At 39.8% G+C, this 19,054-nt stretch overlaps 2 protein-coding genes across 2 annotated transcripts in view; one reads left to right on the plus strand and one right to left on the minus strand.

The window, feature by feature from the left end:
• The window catches only part of LOC134541217 (nuclear protein localization protein 4 homolog), a 53,750-nt gene that overhangs the window by 23,323 nt on the left and 11,373 nt on the right, over nt 1-19,054 (plus strand).
• On the minus strand, nt 3,565-18,745 carry LOC134541219 (uncharacterized). Its single transcript, XM_063384470.1, has 4 exons — nt 18,229-18,745; nt 8,933-9,259; nt 8,286-8,441; nt 3,565-7,204 (listed from the first exon to the last, which is right to left on the minus strand). The coding sequence occupies exons 2-4, from the start codon at nt 9,257-9,259 to the stop codon at nt 6,005-6,007; spliced, it is 1,683 nt and encodes a 560-aa protein (XP_063240540.1). The 5' UTR covers nt 18,229-18,745; the 3' UTR covers nt 3,565-6,004.

Genomic DNA, 19,054 nt, shown 5'->3' on the forward strand with positions numbered 1-19,054 from the left:
TGCAAAACATAATCTTTTAAAAAAAATTGGATGTCTGTAAAGTCGGTTTACGAACGATAGTTTAACGTGACGTCATAATTATACATTGATGAAATGATTGCATACTTTTATGAATAAAATTGTATCATTTTTATTGAATTATCACTATTTTGTATGGATACAAAGAAGGAGTGAAATGAAATCTATAATTTAATTGATAAATTTACTTTTATTTGCACTCATTAATTCAAATATGTTTATTACTTTAACAAAGAGATCATTTTAACTATAACTTTTATACATGTTTGCTATTTAACTTCTTCCAATCTGTGTTATTCTGTTAAGGATAGGACGATGATAGGAGAAGTAGGAAACAAATGGGAGTGTTTCAAGTTTAATGTGCTTCGAAACAGTCAAATCAATGGTTGTTCCAATTGAGTGGAAGAGAGATAGATGCGGCGCAAGCGTACAATGAGCGTAACGGGACACAGCATAACGGGACAATGTGCGTAACCTGACACTTTTTTGTGCGTGCAGCCGGTGTTCATCGATTTATTAGACGTCACGTCAACAATTAGTTTTGTGGAAGATTTTTTGGTTTGAAGTGGGTGTACGAGATCTGAGAGAAATGAAGATAGAGATGTGGTGCAAGTCCCTTTGAATTCCTTAAAGAATCATCACTGGGTGTTTTAAGCCTAACAATTATTCCAATAATACACATTTAACCATTTTTCACTACATAATATGTATAAAACAGTCGCTTCCCGCTGTCTGTCTGTCCCTATGTATGCTTAGATCTTTGAAACTACGTAACGGATTTTGATAACTACGTAACGGATTTTGATACTTTTTTTTTTTAACAGAGAGAGTGATTCAAGAGGAAGGTTTATAAATATAGTAGAGAAACGCTGATAATTTTAGAGGTTTCTAATGTGATGTCGTAAATAAACACATTTTTTAGCGCTTACATCGCAAACTTTGGCTGAACCCTACGAGCTAGATCATGTTGTTGATAATTGTTGATTATCATTTGTTTTTAGTCTGTATTTATATTTATAATTAGTATATTTATTATCAGCATTGCACCCTTGCGAAGCCAGGGCGGGTCGCTAGTATTCTTATAAAGCTCCAGTTTAAAAATAAAAATAAAAAAGAACTAGTTATTTTTCCTAGGGTTGTTCATAAATGTGTTTTTTTAAACAGACTCCAGTCTGATATGAGCAGTTCTCAAATGGCGTTATTTTCCCCCCTGAAGCTCCGCCCGTAAGGCGCACAGATCGGTCCGGCCTTGGAGGCCGTAATCAGCGCCGACTCTCGGTGAATCATTATGGGCATCAGTCTGAACCTGCGTGGATAGTAGTTGCCGCGACTTCAGTCCTCATCGTGTTCCGGCTCTTGTCTTATCTGGTCGCCTTATCGAGCTGTTTGTTTGTTTGTTAAACGTGCCAAGATTAAAGCAACCGGTCGTATTGGCGAGCTCGCGGCTTTGCCGACTGCATCGCCGTGAATTACTTCCAGATCAGATTAGGCGGCGTTATCGTCGGCTGTGGCGTATTTTTGTCCGGGAAGATGGAAGTTTAAGCCAAGCTTAGTCCTTGTTGGTGAAATTGTAATCACGAGTTATTCTTTTGATCTGAAATTATAATTACCATAAAATGACAGCCGTACCCCGGGGGGCAAAGGGGCTGTCAGGTTTTTTTATTTTCTATCAAGAAAATTATTTTAAAGTCTGCATTACGTAGAAGTGCTTCAGCACTAAAATATTTTAATAACAGGACAAAAAGTTTTTAACAGGGTCGGAACTGGATTTTTTTTATGGGTACCTACAACTCTCTGTATTTCTTCTAAAATATTCAAAATACTTCATACCCCCCTGGTCAAGGGTACCCATGTTACCATATTTTAAGGCTCTTGTCTTATACTCCATGTTTTTTTTTTTTTTTTTAACTAACTTTAATTGTAAAATCTTAATGAATAGATATAGTTTCTTTTATCATGGTAGCCTTTATAAATCTTATTTATTTGTTCTACTGCTGGTATTTAAGTAAATAGTATAAAATAGGATGGACAAGTACAATTGAAAATTAATTCATCATGTGCAGATTACTGCAATTGAAAGATTTACTATGAAGAATTAATGCTAGGAACTTGTTTTGCAGCGCCTAACTAACAAAAATAATTTTAATTGTTTGTTAGTAATTGTTATTGTCATGTGTAAACTGTTTTTTTTTTTTTTATCTCTGGCAGTTATTGTAATTTTAACTTTGCCATATTATTTATACCATTGTAGTCTTTTCGTAAAATTTTGCTGTTCTATCATAATTTAAAACATACAAAAGCTTCTTACCATGTTCAGGAAAGAAACTTTTATCACAGAAATAATCTAGTTTTAGAGGAATACTTTTTATTTGATATAAGTTTAAATATTGGTACATAATATTAAATGGTTAATTTTATTTTATAAGCTTGGATGTAACATGGTTATCTATAATTTATTATAAAAAAGAAACATTTCATGACATTGGAATTTGGTTTTGGCAAAAGAGTGGCCACCCTGATAAAAATTCCAAAGGAAGTTAAACCGTAGTAGTAAGTACGGTAGGAGTTAAAACATTTAGTTTATTTTCCTCCCTTATGTTAAGGGAGTTGAAAGTTTTAGAAATTAGATTGACCAGCTGAAATCCAGCCTGGATACATAAGTGGTAAAAACTTAACTAAGTTAGAAGCGACAACTGAAATCAGCGAAGGCAGGTGAGAGACACATTTTAAGAATGCCTGACGTGTGAACCTCATTTGTTTGGGACTGTGTGTTGTTTGTATTTCAAGTACTGAAACAATAAAAAGGCAAGTTCTAAACCATTAAGTTGTAATGATTATTTTTTTAATCCTAAGGATGGTTTATCTGGAGATGGGCCAAAAAGGTTCTACACAGCGCAATGGCTTGCTTAGAACAAGCGATTCTCTTGGTCCCAAAACGTCTGTACTAAAAATTAGAAGTTGATAGTCAGTCGGGCCGGCAATACACAGCTTATTAAAATGCACTTGTTTTTTTTTCAACATGAATTATAGTTGCAGTTGTTATCTGTTGTTCAGCCAAATTTTTGTATACAATATTTCAGCAGCATTTTATTTGAAAATAAACTAGCATCTCTGTAAATTAATTTCTTTGGTGGGGGTTTGAATGTTGGCGGCTTAGTACTGTAAGGACTTCACCAAACCAACAATTTATTTGAGACAAATGAAAATTGTCACTTGACTAAGGTGGTTCCGAGAAGGTTTTACTCTCGACTCATTGCATTGTTGTCCTACACAGCATTATTTGCTGACATTGTCCAGTTATTCTGCACGTTGTTAATCAAGAAACTTTGTTTTAAAACTTTATCAGTATTGCGAAACAGTGTCAACAATTCACCTCTATATTACAAGGAAAAAATGTGTGTTTTAAAATAACATGTTATACTGCTGTAGTAGTCATTAATTTTTATAATTGCATATGCAAATAAGAAACATCATTCAGGTTGGATATGTAATCCAAGGAACAAGGGGTAAGGGACTGAAGGTAAAAATGAAATAAAAACTCGAAAATATTTTTCCCCAGTAGCATTATATTTTTTTTCCATCAAATGTGCTACACAATTTATCACAAATTTTTCTTAAGGCACTTCCTCAGTGCAACAATATCATCGCAAAGGTATTCCAATTCGTGGTTCGTAACCTTCGTAAAATAATTTACACACAAAGAAACAATTTTTTTTTTTTTTACGGCTATCGGCAAAGACGCTGCCAGCGACTGTCGGGGCTTCACCGCTGCCTTTCGCGCAGGTTTGAAATTATTTCCGTTTATTCATAGCGACAGTGGAATGTGTCCCTAGCATGGTAAAAATAATACGACATCGTATATATATATAGCACACTACGCTAATGCCCACACAGAAACACAGATGAACTGACTATATAGAGACTTCCTATACTTTTTTAAGTACTAGCAGCAAGAAAATTCAACTTTTTTTTATTTAATTTCGTCAAGTATTCAAATTTATTTTTATTTTTTTTATGATGTTTTCAACGAGGCTTTTTTTTTTTTTGTTTTTCTTCATAAAATAATCATTAAGATTTTAAGTTTACTATGAACTACACATTGAGTTATACGCAACACCGAGTTCGTAAAACTAGGGAAGCATTTGCAGCTAAGATTATAAGGCACAAACAAGGATGGTTTTCCGACGGATTTGACTGACCAGAGTTCGTTAACTCCTGCAGAGAAGCAACCTGAAGTCCGGGGGAACAGCGAACCAAGATACTGCATCGCGCTATCGGTTACGAGGAAAGACGCGCAGCGCTTCACGAAGCGTTGTGATTACCCGACTTGCTTTCTCGAGGGGGAACAAAAGAAACAAAAAATTCACGGAGAGCTTCACGCACGTCAATCTGCTGACGGTGTGAGATTGACAACGTTGCCAATTAGTCAGTAATCACAAGTGTGCAGCCATTTCTTGTGTTCTCCGCACGCGCGTGCTCATGACGGAAAGCTTTAAACGCACCCGGGAACACGGACCAACCACATCTCGGTTACTGATTCTCACTTAAAAGCTTGGGGAAAATAAAAAAAACTGGGCAGATAACTGCTTGTTTTTTTTCTTTTTCAAACTGATAGCTAATGTCATTGGAACATGTTTTTTAAACTCCACACATGATCATTTAAGTAAAATATTTACACTGGCATTGCAGGTTGCCTGTTCTTCAGCAAGCAAGCTAAGCACAAATTGGAAACCAAATATGATGACAATAATCATGACACACAAAAAAAAAAGTAAAAAAGAAATATTGCAGGTGTGAAAGTTTTGGGGTTACCTCATCCTGCTGCATTCTACAAAAACATGTCACAACACCTGCTAATAGAACACCTTGTCTAGCAAACACACACACTTCATTCCACAATTTTCCATGTGAAACACACACAACACGTTTACATCAAATACAAGACGAGTGTTGATATACTTAGTTGGTCAGAGGAATACTCCAAATTAAATACAAGACTTGCAACACAAAAAGAAAATGATGATAAAAAAAACCACAGAACTTCCACTAAAAACCACAAAACTAATCATTTATCAATATGCCCTCTAAAATCTAAATAGAAAATGTGAAGAAACACAACGCACGCTTGGTGCACAAAATTACTTCTCGGATGCACTTCAAATATAAATATCAAATAAAAGTTCTTTACTCACAAGATGATCAGCAACTACTAGCTGTAGGTCGACGTCTAGAAAAGTTACTCCAGCGATACACGACAATTTATAGTGAAAGTACAATTACACATCTGAAACGTTTTATAATTATAAATCCACGAGACATCTCATCATCTAAAATAACCTACCGACGACGACAACCATTTCGAACAAATATGAGGCGAGGACGACAAAAAGAGTGCCCAAAACACTACGCTACTCGCTTAACGTTGATACACATCGATTAGTGACTACCAAGATTGCAAGTGCATAATTAACGTTGCAATTTACGATTACTGTTCCGGTCACGTGGATGAAAAACATACGAGATACATTTACGCTTCGATTATTAACCGTCAAAAGAAAACATTTCGCTTTGGAGGGAAAGATATAGCAAAATTCTAAACACACCGACGACGTGTACAAGAATGCGAGACATAATGTTAGTTAGCCATTTTACGTCTACACTTAGGCCTTGTAATTTTTACTTTCCGTACTTTTGAGATCAACTGTGGCGACATCGTAAGTTACAAATTACATAACCCGATAGTAAATTTTTTTTTTGAAGTGGTGCACAGTATACAAAGTTGTTAGCAAAGCTCTCTAACACAATAACATTCCGATCTCTTGATACAAGAATATGTTTAAACCTTAAAGAGTTGTACTTACGTGCAAGCGAGACGCGTGGCTATAACACGCGTTATTTACACACACTACAGATTAAAGACAAAGTGAACCATAACTTCTATTTTGTTACACACATGGACACCGGAAGCCGTGTCGGGGGAAGGGGTTTACAGCTTGCCGCACTTGGAGATGACGATGCTCTTGGTGGGCTTGCCCGTCTGGTCCCCGTACTTGGATATCTTCTCGACCAGCTCCAGCCCCTCCACCACGTGGCCGAAGATGCCCGTGAAGCCCCGCATCTCCTGCAGGATGATGCGGAACTGGGAGCCCACCATGCCCAGGTTGTCGTGGCGCTTCTGCGTGCGGCGCATGCCCACGGCGCCGCGCACCGCCGGGAACTTGGTGTCGTCGGGCATGAAGTAGCCCTCGGAGTAGATGGAGCGGCCGCCGCGCCCGTTGTTGTGCTCGAAGTCTCCCGTGATGACCGACTCGCCCTCCCAGCACTGGAACACCGCGCAGCCCTTGTAGCACAGCCCGTACTCCCCGACGCACAGCATGCCGAAGTTCTTGGCCATGCGCGGCGCCGCATCGGGCCGCACCTCGATGACGATGCGGCCGTGCGGGCTGCCGCTCACGTCGACGTTGAAGTAGTAGAGGGGGTAGCCGGGGGCGGGCACGCGCACGCCCAGGGACTCCACGGCCTGGGGCGGGGACTGCACGCGCGCCTCCTGGGCGTACGGGGCGGGCGGGGGCTTGCCGGCCGCGGGCTGCGGCGGGGGAGGGGGGTGGTGCTGGTGCTGCAGCGGGTGGTACTCGACAGTGCCGTTTTGCTGCAAGTGGTGCTGCTTGGTGAGGACGTGCTGCGAGTAGAGCTGCGACATGCAGTAGTTGGCGAGGAAGAGGACGGGGTTCTGGGCGGCGGCGGCGGCCACGCGCACGGGCGGGCGCTGCACCGCGCCCTGGGGCATCCCGGGCTCCGTCGAGTGGATGGTCGCCAGCGCCTGCTTCAGCAGCGGGAAGTCGAACACCACCCCCGAGTTGCCGATCAGGTCGTCCAGCTGGCACTGCAGGTACATCTCCTGGTACTTGCCCTGGAGCCTCTGCTTCTCGGCGGACAGCGACGCGCACAGCATCTGCGCGTCGCCGGCCGAGTCGATGCCGCCCAGCCCGCTGCGCGCCTTGCCCAGCGTCTCGTGGGCCTCCGTCACCTCGGGGATGTGGTTCCAGCCGTTCTGCAGGTCCGTCTCCACGCGCGTCTTCAGCGTCACGCACGCCTCCACCACCTTGAAGAGGAAGTCTCGCTGCTGCATGGCGAGGCGCTGTATCTCCGTCAGCATCTTGCCCATGGCGACCAGCTCCATCTGGACCTGCGAGCACACACTCCCATCACCAACAATCACACACACACACACACACGTCAGCACTTCACCTGGGGCATTTCGTCCCACTGTGATCAATGGCATACACAAGAATTCCCCCAGAAAAGGCGGATGACATGTTCTCAATAGCTTAACATTTTTAGTAAATCGCTCTCTGAAACTGATAGTACATTTTACGCGTTTCATATAGCACATAAAAACATTTTTTGTAATCTGGCTGGTTAGTAAGTAAAATTTATCTATTTTATTACAAGTGCAAGAACGGGTGGAGTATTATGACCTATGAAACCCCTCCCTTCTACCTTCTCTTCACTCCTGGCTGTAATAACAGTCACACTTAATCCAGAAGTTTCAATTTTGATGCGTTAATATCTACACTACCACAGACACGCATTATTAGCAGAAATGGAGCGTTTCGTGTCCACGCCAACATGGACATAAGTCACACGACGAGTGTTCACGACCACACCGACAAAAAAAAAGTTACACACTGATACGAAAAGTTATCGCACGTTACACTTTGACCTGGGGTGTTCATGTCTACACGGACATCAATGTTGAAGAATATCCCCTCGTGTCGACACGGACACTGACGTCAAAGTATAACCTTTCTGTCCACACTGACATGAACATATTTTACACGCTGATACGCAAAGTTATCGCACATTACACTTTGACCTGTAGCATACATGCCTACATGGACAACAATGATGAAAAGTATATCCCCTCGTGTCGACACGGACACTGACGTCTAAGTATAGCCTTTCTGTCCACACTGACATGAACATATTTTACACGCTGATACGCAAAGTTATCGCACGTTACACTTTGACCTGGACTGTTTGTGTCTATACGGGCAACAACGTCGAAGTATAGCCCTTGTGTCAGCACAGACACAAACACACGTGACCTGGAGTGCTCGTGTCTACACGGGCATCAACGTCGAAGCATGGCCCTCGTGTCAGCACAGACACAAACACACGTGACCTGGAGTGCTTGTGTCTACACGGGCATCAACGTCGAAGCATGGCCCTCGTGTCAGCACGGACACAAACACTTTGACACTGACCTCGTTGACGAGCTGCTCCTTGGCGTCTGCCTGGGACTTGATCTGGTGTCCCGGGTGCTCCTGGCCGCCGCACACGCGGCATATGGCGACGCAGCAGCTGTGGCACCACAGCGCCAGCGGCATGCCGTGCGTGTGGCAGTTCTCGCTCTGCAGCACCTGCCGGCCAACACCAACACCACGCGGGCGCGTCAATACGTACGTCTCACGGACCCAGCGTGGCGCTACAAGCATGTCCTCACTCATCTGACACTTCAACCTCTCAAGTTACGTAAGCACACTACAGCAAAATGTGTTTGAACCTCTTCCGGCGTGGTGTCTTAACGGAACCTTTTTTTATCGTAAGACACAAGATAACCGTTTAATGGAAAAGCTCCAAAAGATAAACAGCGAATGATTGTTAAATTATCATGACAGCAAACCACCTCTAGCTGTCCAACGTTGACCTTGGAGGATGGTAGCCTTGGCAGCGTGACATGTGGGTCCATCATATTCATTAAAATTGGGAATGACATTACCGATCCAAAATGCGTTCACCCACGCTCACATCAACCGTTACGGCCGCAATGCAAGCCGAATGATGCTTCTCCAATGCCAGGAGAAACTGTGCCCAAGAAGAGGACGCACGCTAGGTGGCCCTCGGGACCCACCTTGCGCTCCTTGTCCGGGGGCTTGCTGCCTCCCCCGCCGCCCGCCGCGGCCATCTTGAGCTGGCCCAGGCTCTTGGCCAGGGCCAGCACGGGCTGGTGCGTCTGCAGCACGTCCGCGCCCTGCTCCCCGAGCTCCGTGCGCTTCCAGCAGTGCACGCAGTACAGCTCGCGCCCCTTCATCAGCGCCGTCTGGATGCACTTGAGGCAGAAGTAGTGCTTGCAGCTGAGGTACTTGGGGCACATGTCGCTGTCGTTGAACTTCTGCTTGCAGAAGTTGCACAGCGTCAGCTCCTCCACCTCGGGCGACAGCATGCCGGGCTCCATCATCTGGGGACACGCACACGTCCCTGCCACACCGCGCCGGCCCCGTCCGTGCCCGTCCTCGGGTTCGGGAACGAAATCATTGAGATAGCACGGTCATGGTCCAGAGAGGCTGCCCGGGAAAATGACGGAAGGAGGCGCCAAGGAAGACCGGGAATGAAATCATTGAGATGGCACGGTCACTGTCCAAAGAGGCTGCCCGGGAAAATGACGGAAGGAGGCGCCAAGGAAGACCGGGAATGAGATGGGAAGAGCAGATACCCAAAGGAGTACTGGAGAGAGGAGAAGAGTGGTGGAGGGACAGAGGAAGAAGAACCGTATAGCACATGATTCCGTGCTTTCAGTACCTGCTAGGACTTGAAATAAAAATTTGCCGTTTAAGTTCATAAAAAAAAAACTGTTATGAACAATTAAAAATGGTTATATCATTAACTTAGTTAAAATCATGTGCAAAAACATGAAATATTAGAAACAAAATAATCTAGCGAACTACCCCCTCAAGTCGTTAGTCTACAGATCGTCAAGTTTAAAACTTGTGTTGTCTTCTATCCTCTTAAAAAAAGAATTGAGTATGCTTTTGAAGACCGTGGATGGATTCAGAGGCAGGTCTTGTGTTGTGGGCCTGGTTCCTAAAGTACAGACTGTGGTTTTCTCGACAAGTGGGTAGTCCACCGTGAAGGGGCGGGCAGCGGGGAAGGAACGGCACAAGCGTTTGTCTGGAGCAGGGTCGGGAAACCTTCGTTATGAGCCAGACCACCCTCCCCAGTCCCGGTGTGATTGGATCGCCCCCACATCTCGGACGTGAGGCGGACATGCTGCCACTCTCCTGAAATAAAAGTTGGTAGGGATAGCTTTTGCTTCATGCCGGCTTAAATAATTATCTTCACTTGCTACGAGAATTCGTTTCAACAGCGCAAAATTATGTTTCTTGTAGGTCGTGTCCTTTGAAAACTGTGTTTATTGAATGTGGCTTTTTTAGAATCAAATCATCGCAATTGCTGGTCACATTCGACAGTCTCTGCACACACCAGCACTTTACAGAGGCTAGGGGGGAGGGGGGGGAGGTCCATAGCCATTGCACATGGCAGGGACTTCACTTGTGATTTCCCAAACTGGTGTAGTGTAGTTTACTGCCCACCAAACATGCTCGGAAACTGGTCGTTTAGTTTCAGTAATTTTAAAATTTGTTAACAATTATATGTAAAATAAGCTTGTAAAAGAATCTGCGTATAAGCCTGCAATTTTTTTTTCTTCCCCCAAATTAATTTTTTGGTTCAAATTTGAAATTTACAACCGGCTGTAATGGGATTGCAGGTTTTTTTGTGAAAGAGTGTGTGTGAGAGTGTGTGTGTAAGTGCGTTGTGTTATATAATCCAGCAATTTGGTTTTGGTGTACTAAGAATACGTAAAAATCCCAATTTTATTGGCATGCATTGTAGTTTTACGTATGTGTAGTTGATCCTCGAAATAATATTTTGATTGTTCAAATATTTTCAATTTAGTGTGAATCCCATTTCAGAATATAGATGTTAATTTAATTATAATGAAAAGTGTCTCAGAAAACTTGCAAATAGTGTGTGTTAATTAAAAGTTAAAATGATTAGGAATTTTAATGATGCAAAAACATGTTCTTTCAGTAACTAACATAGTTCTTCCCCTTCTACAAATTCCCATTGTTATTTTTTTTTGCTTTTTTACATTTGCACAAACTTATAGCTACATAAAAATAAGTATATTATTTACAAAGTTTTGGTTATACATATTTGAAATCCTCAGTTGCTGACTGAGAGAACGAATATCAGCACTGCTGAGAGATATACATATGTTTTACTTTTAAAAAAAACTTATATTGATTTTTTTATTTTCATTTCTATAGATACCAGCTAGATTTCAGTGCTATGGTCACACAGTATTTTTCCATAGCCATAAAAATTTAACTGCATGTAGGGTCAATGCGTCAAAAACAAATTGTACTGAGGTCCCCAAATGATAGCAGGTGATAGTAGTCAACTGTTATGTTAATTTGGTCTTTTGCTGTTTCCGTATGCTTAGTATGCAACCGATATTTTGTAACATTATAATTTGTGTTACCAAAGCTCATGTCTAAAAATGTAGATAAACCATAACAATTGTTTTAATGTGGGCATCAAAAGTCAGAAAAAAATTATTAATAGTATTTATGTTGAACGTTCTTGATATAAAAAATTATTTTGGGAGGATGATTTGAAATTTTACATTTACTTGTCTGTAGCCTTGGTTCGTACCCCCTTGTGCAATCAGAAATTAAGGAGTTTTCAAGAACCCATTTACTTCTATCACCTTCGCCACTATCAAGAGGCAGAAAACTGTTTGTAATATCACAAAATATCTCAAGAAAATAAAAAATTTTATAGTCACTGCACAGAAAAAAGTCTTACAGGTGGACCCTATTGTCCCGAATTATCTCCAACTCACATCCATCCCAAGCATAATGTCTATCTGATATTTATAGTCCTAACATTTAATTTGATCTCTCCTTACAATTACGTTAGGAGTTCAAATCAAGACAGCAAAAAAAAAAACCTTTTTGGTTTAAAGGTGAGATACAAAATACGTTAAATGAATTCAGAACTTTTTTACACATAAAATCTAGTCTTGTGTCTCGAAATTTGCCAATTGTACTGCAACATGCACAAATCGTTGTTTGCTGTCAAGTCGGAAACAATAAAACTTTCAAACACCCTCATTTATCCATTACTTACAAGCTATCAGTCTTTATTAATGAGTTTTTAAGGATTTTTAATTAAATTTAAGGACTTTTTAAGGTCATTAAGGAGGCATACGAACCCTGCTAGTCCAGTAAAGTGTTAATTTATCTAGAGAGTATAAAAATTAGCATTTCTGGAATTACAGAAATTTTCTGCACTATATGCAGTCTACAAGTATATTTCATTCTTAGGAGAGAAAAATGAAAGGAAATACATTTTTGGAACATTATTATTTAGTTCTACTTCACAGTAAAAATTTGCATTCAGGTTAGTACTTTTCTCAAACTTTCATTAAATTTTTCCAGTAGACATGTGTATGGAAGTCATGCTTGCATGTTAAGTACATACTGCCGAAAATGAACATGTAAGTTGATGTGCAAAGTTGTGTGACTTTATTCTGTACAGACTTATTTCTAATGATAATAAGTTGGATAATTTTCCTTAATTAATTGGCTATCATTTAGCTTATCCTTTTTAATACAAATATCTATTATTTATAAGGAATTAATGAATTAATTCTTGTATTTTTTAAAAAAATATATTCTTTCACACTTTATTGCTTTTTTTTTAATCCTAGTACTAAGTTTATATACATTTAATGATTTTATAAATTTTTGTATCATGTTCATCGTGTTTAGTTTTAAGTTCTGTCTACAATTTATGGTGTTTATTAATAAGTAATTATATGTTTGATGTGTCTGTTTATGTTATTGCTTTTATGTTTAGTTTAGTATAGATCAGGAGACCAGGTGAACAGACTATTGACATTTGATCGTGCTCAAATCATTATATCAATACACGATTGACTCATTAATTCTTGTTCTTACGTTTAATTAATTATTATGGAATGGGTTTTCAACTAGATACTAATTTGTGATTAAAGTGCAGACTGGTTTTACAGACAGTAAAAAATCACACTTGTATTTAAAAAAAAAATTTATTATCCAGTTTGGTAACTAAAATTTTGCCAATTTCTTGAGTTCTTCAGGTTGTTTAAGACACCTTTTAAAATTTCTGTGTGTGCAATAACCCTGATGTGTTATTAATTGGTAGTTTGGGCTACGGATGGGTATTGCGGCTTGCCCCATTAAATGCCTAACGTTTAATCAATGAATGCATGAATGAACAAACTATAGAATGCTTAAAGTCTATTAAACATCCAGGTTATTAAAGATGGTAGAGGGTGATGAGGTGAGAATGAAGCATGAATAGAATAATGGTGGCCACACACATCTATAGGAATATTTTCCTCGCTAATTGTTTCGTATCACGTATCAAAGATTTTCCCTTGATCCTGTATGATTGATCCTGCGGTAAATGATGCTTGCTGTTTTAATTTAGTAGCCTACGTCGAAAGATCCTGGACATATCAAAAATATTACAAAACAAACAATGTTAGTAAGTAAACTAAATTCATTTCCAGATTTTTATTTGATACAATCGTAATTCATTGTTACAGCACAATTTTTGTTTGATTCTGGACTTCTCTCGATGTACTAAATTAAAACAGCAAGCATCCATGTACCACAAAATCATGCCATTAGGATCAAGGGATGGTCTTGGATACACGATACAAAACTTTTACCTTTCCCTCACTTTTCCATGACTAAAATTACACATTTTCCTAAAAAATAATTTTCTCAATAATTTATTTAGTTTGAAATTTTCTGGAAAAATTAATTACATAAATAAAGACAATCCAGCTTCCGCTATCTTTACAGCTGTGTTAGTTCAGGCAAAACCTTGCATACGTCACTTTACAGTGTGTGTGGCTACGCAATAAAACACCATCTGGTGATGGCGTACCGGAGCATTTACCTTTCAGATTACTATCACTGAGGGATTTCCGTGACTTCCAGGTTTTAAAGTTAATTCCCCAACAGGAGTACCAGTTGAGAACAACATTGTCCACACATTCCTCTCTTGCGTAAAAATTCGGAACCCAGATCACCTTGCCTGACCCAATAGACGATAGCGTGTAGGGGCGACTATCTGCATTGTTATTTATAAAGTACTGAGCATGCCTTACAGAACTGCAAGCCATTTCAAAAAGTCTTGAAATCAGAGACAGACAGCAGAAAATAATCGCCCTTTAATATTTAACGTGAAAAATTGTTACACTATTAAGAGTTTTTTTTTAAGTAAAATATATATTGCATGAAATTAAATTTTTAAAATAATCCGTTGCACATGAGATAAAAATACTCATTGTTAGAACCCTTTCCCTGGAAAATAAATTAACAGAATAAAAACTTTCCAGCTTAAAAGTCTATGAATTTCCTGGCGTTCAGTTCGTACACGATTTCATGTTTCCATGTGGAAAGTTTGCGTATGTCTTTTGTACCTGTATAAGATTTTCGCCAACATTTTTACATAAGGAACAACCATACTTTGACAGAAAAGCATATGAAGAACAAAATAGTTTCTTACGATTGTTTCTATAAATTTCTTTGTTGACGATCCAGGATTAGGATAGTTTATCCTGAAAATGTAAATGAATGCTTGCAATAGTGAGTAGAATGGAAGCAGGTGCTTAACACATGAGATTATAAATGCTAATAAATTTAACTAATGGACATTTTTTTAATAAAATTTATATTTTTTACTTGGTACCATTTAATAATATTTCCCGTTATTTCTAATTCAAATTTGTATTCTGTGGTGTTGCAATGTGGACTTTGTCTGTTGCTTCTTGTAATTGTGTGATTTAAGTACTTTTTTTTTATTGAAATTGTGTAATTTAAGCCTGTTGTTTTTTTGTAATTGTAAGCCTTTACCTGCAGTTTTGGTGCTTTTCTACGTAATTTTCTACTGGCACTTAGCTGTCATTGAGCTAATAAATCGGGGGTGAGCTGTAGGGATCACATCCAGGTCTCAAGGGGCCGAGATAACTGCCCAATGGAATCATCCTAGATTTACCCATTTTATTGTCAAAATTTCACTTTTACGACATGAATTTCCCGAAGTTGTTACCCATAACGTGTTTAATTGCAATTATTTTCTCTTAGGTTTTACAGCACTGTAATAATTTTTGAGAGATGCCACAGCCAAGAACAGACAGGACAGGGACTTTAGAAATCGAGATTCGAGTCGAACAAAAACTAGGGAATATTGAGTAAAAGTAAGCCCACAGAAGAAAACTGTCAAAACAGGAGCTGCTTTTTTTTTAAATCCTTTTATTCATTATTTTAAGGATTCTAAGTACATTCTGGTACATAACCAAAATAACAATTTTTTCAGAATAAAAACATTATGAAGTTTGCATGCTTCTACCTTTTAGCTTGGCACAAAGGTTTCAGGTGCATGTTTATTGTCCTCAACCGAGAATTATTTTAATGCACAGTCAAGAGGTGTTAGATGGTTTCTCTTCAAAAAAAATAATGGTTTTTTTTAGCGAGTTTTATGTTTCCAGAGGTAAAACACCAGTTAGTACTTTCATTTTTGTACATAGTTTAACTGGGTGACCACACAAATCTGTAATGAAATTACCCTGGCTATTATTTTTATATAATTTACTTATTTTCCAGCCTCAATTATCCCTATATCTAATCCTAGAATTACATAACAAAAAAAAATAAAACAGAACCTTGCATATGCCATTTGCAGTCTGTGTGATGGCAGACTGGAACATGGTATTTGATCCTCAAATCATTGTCCCTGGGGAATTTCCATGGCTTCCAGGACTTGAAGAGTATATTCCCTGACTTTCCCTGACAAATATTACAACTTCCCTGAATACCCCTGATTTTCTTTGCATATCCAGAACGTGGATACCCTGGCTTACTCACGAATATTGCCTGACTGTAGTACCCAATAGCAGTGAGTGTGGAGCATATTGCATTTGCATCAAAAAACAATACGCAATGCTTACATATTGGAACAGTCATTAAAACAAAAACAACATTAAATTGCCAATGCCCAACATAAGAGAGCGGTGCGGGTGTTAGTTTGACCCTTAACTGCAGTCTTGAGGTTTGTCCCTTATTTTGTATTTATGTTAAACACTGTTAAAAATATTGGCTTTTTGAATGGTATAATTTTTGAAGTGAAACTTCTAATGCGACTTCCAACAAGGTTGCGTTAAATGCTTAACGCTACCATGAAAGCACTGTTGCGTTAAACGTTCAACGCTCCTGGGGAGGGGGAATAGAAAGAGACAGAGCGAGAGTGAATGCGTGGCACTCGAACGCATGTGCGTAGCATACCTGTTACAGGCCAGCGCGAGCGTTAGCAACGAGTAGCGTCCAATATTCCAACGCAAGAGGGAGAGAGAAAGAAAGATACAAAAAGGTAGAAAGTTGGAGAGAGAAAGAGAGTGAGTCGGTAGATCCCAAGCACATGCCCATGGTATTCTTGCTATGCAGCGAAGTAAACAGTGAAGTTTCACTTCTTCCGCGCGGAGGGACTCCACGCACTATTTTTTTTTTTTTACGAAATGAAACAAATATACATACACTGCTTGCTTTGTGCTTTATACAATTTCAACTTCCCTCTTCACACTCGCCTGTATTGTTAGCATAGAGGTGTCCAGTATTAGTCTCTAGTGTATTTGGTTAAGCCACTCAAAAGCGTCCGTAGGTCTAACAATGTGTAACAACCCCCCCCCCCCCCCCCCAACCACATTTTTAATCTTTTACTAAACATAGCTTTTGTATATCAAATTTTTATCAACCATTTAGCACTTTCAATTTGATATTATGAATTTGGTTTCAGAAATTGTTAGACAGATTGATTTTGAATCGCCTTATCTCGAGATCATTTACAAACAAACACTGGTGCCACCTGCCCAGGCACATATACGGTGTGCAGAGCTTCGAAGAACCCACGTGATTTCCAAACTGTTTAAGACATCAGAGCATTTAGGGATGTGCTGAGGGCGGATGAGTGATTCGGTTTCCGTAAAGTTTTAAATTTTACTTTTAGAAGGGTTAAAATGGCTAATATATTGTGTTTTTAGAATAATTTTTAGGCACAAAACTCCCAGTACAGATTCTTGTTTGCACTCAAGACTGCATTAGACTACACCTTTATCTTCATTTCTCTGCCCCGTAATGTTAAGGTCACAGCAGTCCTATACACAACGGTAAGTGCACAGCCTTGCATTTGAAGGCTACGCTATGCTAGAAGCACCTGCGAGTTTCACTTTATCATCCTGCCTCACTGACAAATACACTCGACTCGACAGGCCCCTTTAGTTCGATAACGGCTTGGCGAGGGAAATGCATGCTTTATTCCAACTATTAACTCTTCGCAACAGTTCTAGGTGGTTACAAAGATGGTTTCCAAACCCAGTATGTCAAAATTAAATTGCTTTGGTAAGCTGTAAAAATACCTACAAGAAATAGATTTTTTTTGGGAATGTTAACTGCAGTGACAGTGTCTATCTTAACATGTTATGTGATCTGTGAGCTTTGTAGTGTAATTTAATTATGTTTACAAACTAAACCTGCAGTATCATGTGAAAAATTGAAGAAAATATTTATTCTAAAAACTTATTATTGAATAAATTAATTTAATATCTTGTGCCAATACTTCAATGCAATGAACATAACCTTTTTAAGTCAGTCACTAGGCATTTGGTGATGTATAAATGTCAGGGTAAATGTTATAAAATACTTAGTAATTTCATTGGCTGTCAACATTTCGCACTTGTTCATATTAAAAATTATTATCAGAAATAACCTATCCCAATTTTGTACAAGTGAAAAAGCTGTGTTCGATTTTAAGCAGAAAAGCATAAGCCATAATATGACGTCGTGTGGTAGGGTTATGCTGACCATAAGCATTCATAAATAAGTGAGTTAAGAAGATAGAACGACCCTAAGTAACGTAAATCTTGAAATTCGTTAAGGCGTGGGGGCTTTGTGCAGTTATCTTCTACCCACTTGCGAGATGAAATGAAGTTTCTCGGTTGCAGATAAGCGTGGGATATTGTTAGATACATACCTACCACGGCACACATCTAATATGTGACAGTGGTTTGTTAACAGAATGTCCATCCAACGTGATTTTAAATGCAAATGACAAGTGTGGTTGGTAAACACAGCACGCGTAGTGCAAGACAATGCGTGCCCTAGGTGACATATCTGCCAGGTTGTAATCGCACATATTGAAGTGTGCAAACGCACGCAAATATCTTGACACTGACACATCTGTGTTGACATAGCTCACAACAACAAACAGAACAGCATAGCATGTTTGGGATGACCACAAATGTGGTGTTCGTACCGTCTTATCGTTTCCTCGGCGAATACAGTCTCGGGGGGGAAAAAATACACGTTAAACGTTTCCAGCGAACGGAGATTTTTTTTTCGACGGTTGCGATGCACGAGTCCGTATCGTGCCTTAAAAATATAATAACGGCGTTTTCCGACGAACGAGAAGAGCGACGCGAATAAAATTACATCACGAAACGGTTTGCCGCCGCGCCGGCCACTAAAATAATCTAGCTCGCGACGTTGTGCCACATCATGTTCGCACTGGTGAACCACTTGGCACCTGGCATGGCGGCCGCTGTTGCTACTAGGCCCGACTAGCGCTGCAGCGCCATCTGTCCCCTGCAGCCGCCGCCATCTTGCTCTCGTTCCCGCGCCGGTTCGAACCAAGTGGCGTCGCTCGCGTGGGCCGTGGGCCGTGTCTGTGGCCGGCACACTACTGCACACCCCGGCACACGCCTCGCAATCACCACACAGCACGTCCGCCCTTTCACACGTCGGCTTCACACGTCAGCTCGGCCGTCGTAACATTATTCCATTACAACACTACCAACTGTTGCGGAAACTTAAATTTTGGGAGAAAATTTCTCTTGTTTAATTATATTATTTTTACGATCATGTAAACTTATACACTAAAACTCTTTAAACTCTATATATTTTTTTTCCACTCTAATATTTATTCAAACATGTTCAGATATTTAAACATGTACCGTGCGTAATTATACTTCTGTAAATCGGACGATGTTTTTTTTTTTTTTTTTTTTAGTAAAAAAAAAAGCTTTCAGTATGTGTTCATAACTAAGTTAAAAACTAATTATGGAATCATTCTAATAATTAAA

This window comes from Bacillus rossius, chromosome 18, assembly GCF_032445375.1.
Source record: "Bacillus rossius redtenbacheri isolate Brsri chromosome 18, Brsri_v3, whole genome shotgun sequence".
Lineage (NCBI taxonomy): Eukaryota > Metazoa > Arthropoda > Insecta > Phasmatodea > Bacillidae > Bacillus > Bacillus rossius.

Excerpts from the sequence above, each read along its gene's own strand:
- LOC134541219 (XM_063384470.1), bottom strand. The coding sequence starts at position 9,259 with ATGATGGAGCCCGGCATGCTGTCGCCCGAGGTGGAGGAGCTGACGCTG. Across the intron at positions 8,442-8,932 it reads CCCCGGACAAGGAGCGCAAG|GTGCTGCAGAGCGAGAACTG; the intron begins GTGGGTCCCGAG and ends GTTGGCCGGCAG. Across the intron at positions 7,205-8,285 it reads AGGAGCAGCTCGTCAACGAG|GTCCAGATGGAGCTGGTCGC; the intron begins GTCAGTGTCAAA and ends GTGTGCTCGCAG.